Source organism: Mesitornis unicolor, unplaced genomic scaffold (genome assembly GCF_000695765.1).
Source record: "Mesitornis unicolor isolate BGI_N332 unplaced genomic scaffold, ASM69576v1 scaffold26454, whole genome shotgun sequence".
NCBI classification, from domain to species: domain Eukaryota; kingdom Metazoa; phylum Chordata; class Aves; order Mesitornithiformes; family Mesitornithidae; genus Mesitornis; species Mesitornis unicolor.
This window is the reverse complement of record NW_010179776.1, coordinates 15143-23044: the sequence shown is the minus strand read 5'-3', so window position 1 is coordinate 23044 and position 7902 is coordinate 15143. Positions and strand designations below refer to the sequence as shown.

At 39.4% G+C, this 7902-nt stretch overlaps 1 protein-coding gene across 1 annotated transcript in view; it reads left to right on the top strand.

Moving 5' to 3' along the window:
- Positions 1–390: 390 nt before the first annotated feature.
- The window catches only part of LOC104539395 (multiple PDZ domain protein-like), a gene marked incomplete at its 3' end in the record, with an annotated part of 19505 nt that continues 11993 nt past the window's right edge, over positions 391–7902 (top strand). Inside the window, exon 1 of the mRNA XM_010182903.1 lies at positions 391–573. Within this exon, the coding sequence (XP_010181205.1) occupies positions 391–573 (183 nt within the window). The remainder of the gene's footprint in view (positions 574–7902) is intronic.

Here is a 7902-nt window from a genome sequence, read left to right as displayed (position 1 = left end):
TTTTTAGTGTATTTAGGTTTTAGCTGGTTGTCTTGATTTCATTGTTTTAACCTTTACTAGAATTGAAAATGTTTGTATGAAAAGGACAATTGTTTTCTATTATGTCACTACGTATTTACAGTGGTCTGTAGCTACAATACCTGTAACTGAATTTTAATGAAGGCTCTTTCACTTTTGTAACCCAGTTCTTGATGGATAAAAATGTAATTTTCATTGGCATCTGTTTCATGTTCTGCTTCTGACTTCCTGATTCATTAAGCGAGTTTGGGCTGGGATTTTTGTTCAGAACTGAACCATTCAACACCTCTGTAGTTTGAACAATAGAGAGGGATATATTTAAACCTGTTACCTGCTTGTACCTGGCTGTTTTTGAACTGCTACTGACTAGGAATGGTTGTTGCTACAGATACACATCGGTCCCTCCAGGCCATGGAGCGCTTACAGGCAAAACTTCGGGATCGAGGTGATGTTGCAAATGAGGAGAAACTGAGCTTATTAAAATCAGTGTTGCAGAGTCCTCTCTTTAACCAAATTCTCAACCTTCAGACGTCTGTTCAACAACTGAGAGATCAGGTAGGAAAAGCAGCTTCCCAGGTGCAAGAGAAAAAGTTCTAAGGTGCAAAAATGTTTTTTGTCTCTGCTTTTTGAATTGTGAAGTAAAATAGCCTAAATTAAATGTCTGATCCAAAGCTTCAGGGAGCTGAGCAGGACAAACCCATTGACTTTTCTGGGCTTTGTTGCACTCATACTTTGTGTATGTGTTTTTTATCTATATATTTCTTACTTTACCGTGTCTGTGGTAGGGAAATGGTGGTACTGGGTAGAAGTTAACAGAAGGCTGGCTGTTCTTCAAAAGACATGTGTTTTGTATGAGATCTCGGGATTTTTTTCCCTGCGAGCCTTTTATTGCTTTTTTTTGTGTCTTACCGTGCTAAAATGAGAATATCTTAAGGGAGGCTGTAGAATGTTGACTTCAGAAGGACATGAAGATCTATTTATTTATTTATTTATTTGTATAGGAATGAAAGATCAAAAAGAAGCAAGAACTATCTCCTTTTTATTGTTGAGAGTTTTAAGTAAAATTATTACTTTTCTGCATGTCTTCAATGAGGATGAGAAAAAGGGTAGCAACTCAGCTATATTGACTTGATTATTTATTACTATAATTTAATTTTCTTGCCAGCAGAATAAGAACTTGAAGAATGTAAGTGGTTCAGTAACTGAATTAAGACTAAACTGTGTATCTGGCTTTGCAACTAGTTGTTCCTGCTTTTCTCCTTCAAGAAGGGCAGCTCTGTGCCTGATATGCAGAAATGCTGAAGTGGGAGGATGCAGCCCTTGCACACTGACCTTATTGTCTGCATGGAGCCATAGGTGGTCTCTGACCAAACTGCAGCTGGTGAGGAGTCCTCGTGATCTGTACACTCCAACTGTGTGGCAGAAGATCATAGTCTGGCCCTTTATTGCTTCTTGTAGATCAACTTGATGCTATTTTGCAAAGACAAGAAATAATTTAGCATGTTGTCTACAGTGCTATACATGATCATGTTTTTCAGATTTTGCATGTTTGGTGTGTAGAGGCTTGATGACATTAGAGTGATTTTTAAAAATCTAGTAAAAAAAACCCTGTTCTGATGGTTTGCTCTGCTATTTGAAAAGGAGAATATAACAGTGACATCCAGAAATCATGTGAATTATGTGCTGGTGACTCTGGGAACATGTAATGAGAAACAAAAGTGTGCATAAAGTATAAATGGTAATTTGGTGAAAAGACAAATTAAATTTTCACTTCCAGACATTAGCTGTGAAGTTAAGCGATCCTTCTCTTTTAAAGTACAATCACCTAAATTAGTAAAACAGGTGATAGTACAGAAGGGTAAATTCAGATGTGTATTTTTTGAAAAGCTAATACTAATTTTACTTTCTACCCTAACCCTTGCAGGTTTATTTGTGCTGTAACTTTAGTGGCCTGTGCATGTTGCGTGGTATACATCCAGCCTAGCTAACAGGGGACCTACTTGGATGTGAATTCCCTTCTTGATATGTGTTTATATGAATACTTGGCCTTTCTTAGATTTGGGTCAGCTCCTCAGAAAGTAACCTGTATTTTCTCTATGATATTGTTTCTTTGCTACAATATAACATGAGATTGTCTCATTTGTATAAAGCATGTTAAAACAGGACAAAGAATGAAATCATGAAATAGTCAGTCATGTTAGAAAAATACATTTCTTAGCATTTTTAAAGGCTCAGTTTTATTCAAGGGCATCCTTTAGTTTTCCTTTTATGGCTGGAATGGTACTGTGCTGTTGAAGCTCAAACTACAGATTGGTGAAAACTGCAAGACATGTGAAAGGTGACCAGGCTTTTCGGCCAAGCTGTGCCAGACTGAGGAAGGAAACAAGTTGTTTCCCAAGCACTTGCAGTAAGAGCTATGTTTGAGACAGGATGGTAAGTGGTGCTGAGCTGTGCAGTAGCCAGGTGTTGCAGTCTCTGCCCACAGAAGACTAACATGACGAATTTTTTTTGATGTTTTGCTATGTATTGAGTTTATGTGGTGGAGTTTGGGTAGTGGAGGAGGGGATACAGCAGTGGCTCCTGTGAGAAGCTGCTGGAAGCTTCCCTGGCTCCAAGTCATACAAGTCTCTTGCCAAGGCCAAGCCAACCAGCAACAGAGGGAGCGCCTAAAGAAGGCCATGACTTCATGGGAAGACCACGCTGGAGCAGTCTTTGCCTGAAGGACTGCACCCCATGTAAGGGACTTATGCTGGAGCAATTCATGAAGAACTGCAACCTGTGGGAAGGACTCATTTTGAAGAAGTTCATGGAGAGCTGTCTCCTGTGAGAGGGACACCATGCTGGAGTAGGAGAACAGTGTGAGAAATCCACCCCCTTGGGGAGAAAAGAATGGCAGAGACAAAGTGTGATGGACTCACCACAAATCCCCATTCATTGTTCCCTATGCAGCTGGGGAGGGGACAGGGAAGGGTAGAGAACTTGGGCATAAAGTTGAGCCTGGGAAGAAGGGAAGAGTTGGGAGAAGTTATTTTTAAGATTGAATTTAATTTCTTGTTATCCTATTCTGATTTGATAGATAACAAAGTAATTTTTTCCCCAAGTCAAGTCTGTTTTACCCATGACCATGATGAGTGATCCCTCCCTGTCTTTGTCTCAACCCGTGAGCCTTTTGTTGTATTTTCTGCTCCCCATCCTACTTTTTTGAGTGAGTGAGTGGCCGCATGATGCTCAGTTGCCAGCTGGCCCTAAACCATGACATGATGAGCTGCACTGAAAGTTGAACAGGGGTCTGTTTCTTCTCAAGGTGAAGTGTAAGTGACAGTCTGTTAAACTGCTATGGCAAAATTATCAAGAGAAGGCCATCTTTAAGAAAAGTATAGGCTGAAAGAGAGGATGGGAGCAGAGAAGCGATATGGCAATTTACTTTCTAAATCAAAATTATTCCTTGCAAGCATCCCAGTGGAAGTAGCTCACTAAGTGAGACCTACTTGTGGGCCTGTAGTGGCCTCAATAAATTTGAGGGCAGAATGTATTCCTGTCTTGAGGCGCTCTGTCTGGAAGACATAGAGATGATAGCAAGAACCTCATCTTCTGTTTGTGCAGTGAGTCTGGAAAATGAGCTGGCAGATCCTGTAAACATCTGCCATGTTTTCCTAGCAGAAACCAGGATGCAAATATACAGTTTTAGCAGATAAATATTTCTTGCATTCTGGTGAGAGTTACTACCATTTTTATGGTCTAAAATAGTAGACTTCCATTCTTTTTTTTCCCTATAGATAAGTGACCTTTTAAGCACCAAAAGAAGATCTGTGTTTCTGCATGTGTGGCGGTGTTTCAGATTTGCTGTCCCATTTCCTTAAAACTTCTGCATGTTAGTTGAAAATTGATCCTCTTCATTGTTGCTTGTGCTGAACAAGAATCTCTTGTGTTTGCGTTTGTGTTACGTGCAGTGTTGTGGAGTGGGTGGTATGTTGCCTCACCTGGATGTTGGTGAGGCATGTTGCTAAAGTCAGCAAATCTGATGCTTTAGTGCTTATTGGTAGGTGCTTTAAGTTGTTGTTTGTTTTTTTTCTTAAATGAGCAAGCAGGATTTGTTTGTACTGCACCTCTGTCAGTGCAAAATTAAGAACTGGAGTGGGAAAAGTTTAGGAATAGAAAAGGGATGTGTTTTTGAGAATTACTGTCCTGGCTTTGCTAGTCACTTGATTTGAGGAGCATTGAAGGAACCAGGTTTCTTTCTGCCTCTTTGTGTCCTTATTCCTCAGAAAGTGCTTGTTTTCTTACACTGAAGAGCAGTCTTGGTGTTTGAAGATAAGGGAGTGACAAGACAGAAAAGAAAAACAGATCTTGTAATGTTTTGAACTTTTCAATAATACCTTATTTCTTAGATAAAATAAAGAAAACACACAGTCCATGTGGGCAGTCCTCTCCCGTCTCTTCCTTTCTTTTTTTGTCTCTCCCTTGTCCTTCTCTTCCTCCCCTCCTCCTCCTGCCTCCACGCCCCTCAGGGCTCTACCGGAACAAAATACCCTTCCCTTGGCTGCACTACATTCCTTAGATTTTTTTTTTTTTTTGCCTGTGAGTTTGACTATGGTTTTATTGTTCACAGTGCAGTAGTGGGGAAGGCTACTCCTGCAGCACAGCATGTGTTGGGTTGTGTGGAATAGGTGGGTGTCAGCACTACAGCAGATTTAGGGAAAAAGTGGAGAAACTTGTGCCTTCTCATATTGACTGTGAACACTCTGTGGTTTGCACAACCAGAGAAGTCCTTTAGTTCTTATCCTGAACCCAGTTTAGCAAAATTTAGCAGCAATTTGCTCTGTGTTTCAAATGAAATTCTTATAAGAAAGGCTAATTTGGGATCTGCTTTGCTCTGAGGATGGAGCAATATGGGAGCAGCCAGCAGGGCTGTCTTTTTGGTGTCTCCAAGGGCCAGGGCTCAAAGACTGGAGTGCAGCAACATCAATAATTCGTTCTTCTCCAGGTTGAGACCCAGCAATGCCGATTACATTGCTCTAAATGCTGATACACTGCAAACGTGGTTTGGGTAACTCCTTTTTTGTTAAATAAGTGTTTTGAGCAACTGCATGTAAGCACTCTTCGATTGCATTTAGTGTGTGTGTGACTGTAACATAAGTTTAATCATACTTGGTGGTATTTGTGAATTTTTCTTTTTGTCTTATGCCAAATTATGTCCATATTACAGATGTTACGCAAAGTAAAGAGAGAGCCAATCAAAGAAAATTAGCATAAGCCAAGTTATAAAACACAGCAGTATTCTTTCATACAGTACTTACACAATCACAGTGCTATAAAGCTACTTCTTGATGGAATTATAGTGATTTTATTCCTGCAAAGTAGTGCAATTTATATGCTATGAAAACTATTTCATGCAGCCACAAAAGCATTGTCTTTCCAAGATTTCCACTTGTGGTTTGTTGCTCCTCCTGGAATGACCTATACTTTTGTCATTAGCAAAAATGTACACTAGTTCTTGTCAGCTTATACATGCAATAAGGCTATATTTTGGTGGGGATAGGTAAAAGAGTGGTTATCACATTCTGCTTGCTATTTGTCTGGCGATTCTGAACTTGTACCTTTAGCATGATTATAAATACAATTATAAAACATAAATATTTTTAAAGTGTAAGTTTGTGTGTCTGTGTGTGTGTGTGTTTCAGGAGAGGAGACATTCTGAAATTTAATTTTTTTGCACACACATACAGAAAACTTTGTTAGCAGTGTGACATTTCTTCTTAGAGTTTCATTTTTTTTGTTAAGAGTTTCATGAGTCAGAAGCCACTTTATGTGAGGTAGGTCTCTTGCATTAAGCACATCCTCCATTGGTTGTATAGCTGTGTTTGTTTTAAAATGGTTTGATGAAAATTAGCTGTTACTATCAATTGCTTTGTAAGAGGTGGTGTTTGATACTGTGCTGTAGCTCTCCAGTTGTACTGGAGATTTGAGGTGAAACTTTAAAAAGTTCAAGTTAAGCTGGTGTGGATTGAAGGGTTATTTTTGCCTTTTCCTACTATATATAGTATGCAGCACTTCTTTCAGTGGTATTCAACCATCATGCAAATAAAAGCCATCCAGTGTCTTCAGAATAATGGACTAATAATTATGTGTGGGGAATGTCTTATGAAAACATGAACAACTTCCATCTTCTAGTTTGGAAAGCAGAGGGAGTGGGAGGGGTCAGTCAGTTCCTGTATGTTTGCAGTGATGTCTCAGCTCATACAAGTATGTGGAAAGGATGAAATATCTGGCTGAGAAGATGGGCTCTATATTGCCAGTTTGAACAGGATTTAGTATATGAAAACATGCATTGTAAAACTAAAATATGAATTAGCCTGGTGCTACTTCTGTTTTAGCACGGGGATGTGTGAGTTTTCTACCAGATACAAAAACATAAATCTGTAGGAGACAGTCATCTCTTTATTGAAGAACTCCTTCAAACTTACCTAGAGAAGAAAGTCGTGATACTGGGCACATGCTCAGGTGGAAGTTAATGCATGCATCATGGCTAGTATACTGCTTGAACATTACAGACAGTGAATTAAGCTGCTTAAAGCAATCCTCTGTTAAGCAGTAATAGCAGAACATACATTTCTGTAGTACTGGAAGGGCACAGACCTCTTCTGTATACTGAAGGTTGTGCTCTATGGGATACGGAGTACTACAACCAGTCTTTAATTCAGAGAAGGCATATAATACAATTAATCGTAAGGGCAGTCACACTCAAGAACATTTCATTTTTAATGTGTAGCTCCGGTTTTTTTCTTTGCTGTTTTTGCATACAGTACAGTGTTATACAGTTATAGTATATTAGAGAAAAACAATATGTTGTAAACATGATTTGTATCATTCATAGTACACAAAAAATGGTATATCTTAGGATTACTGTAGTTTGCTTTACCTACTTTTCAACTGAAAACTTGATCAACTGACGTGTGCGTGCAAGGCATGTGAAGAGCGAGTGCTTAGATTGTGAGGGTGTAAGTGCCCAGGGATTTTCTTTCCTTGTTCTGGGTCCCTCTCTGGAGGCACCTAGCTCAAGCTGATTTTTCCTCACTGTAATATTTCAATAGTTTTGTTTTTTGGTTTTGGTGGTGGTTTTTTTTGTTTGTTTGTTTGTTTTGTTTGGGGTTTTTTTGTTTTTTTTTTGTTTTTTTTTTATATAAGATCTGTTGCCTGAGACTCTCCCCTGCTATGGGAAACATAGGGTTTGAATTGCAGGGAAAATACTGGACAGTATTCATCCATTACCGGATGGTGCAGACTTCCTTAACATTCTTTGCCTTAAAATTCTGTTTCTGTTCTTTTTTGCTGGCGTAGCTCACTCTTTGTAAAGCAGGAGGTGTTCTAGCCTACTGTATAGTCTCACATTTTGCTCAGCATTATTGTAGGAATATTTTCTCTTTCCTGTCTTAGAAGATGGCTGCACACTCTCTTCATATCAGGGTATTCACAGGTTTTGTAGGACTATCAGTAATACCAGTGACCCTTCTCTTTCTGCCATTGTGAAGGAAGCTCCTGTCACATTGAAAGGGACCCAAGACAAGAGTAAGGCTGTGCTTAGAGCAGTGCTAAATGAAATTGAAGGCATTTTCTGTGTTTTTCTCTAGTTTTAATCATATTGACTAGAGTCATTATCATTCTCAGGTGTTGAGCCTTACCTACTTAGTTTGAGGTTACCACTCCAAAGATTGCACTGATGAAGTTGTATGAGCTCTCACTAATCTATATTGGGCAAAATGAGTAGGTTTTGCTCATGCTGTGCTGTTGTTTGCTTAGGCTGACCTTGCTGGCTATGCCTGAGCAGGTGATGAATTCTCTGGTGACTGCTTTCAGCAAGCGAGCTTTGAGGATGGTGACCTTCAG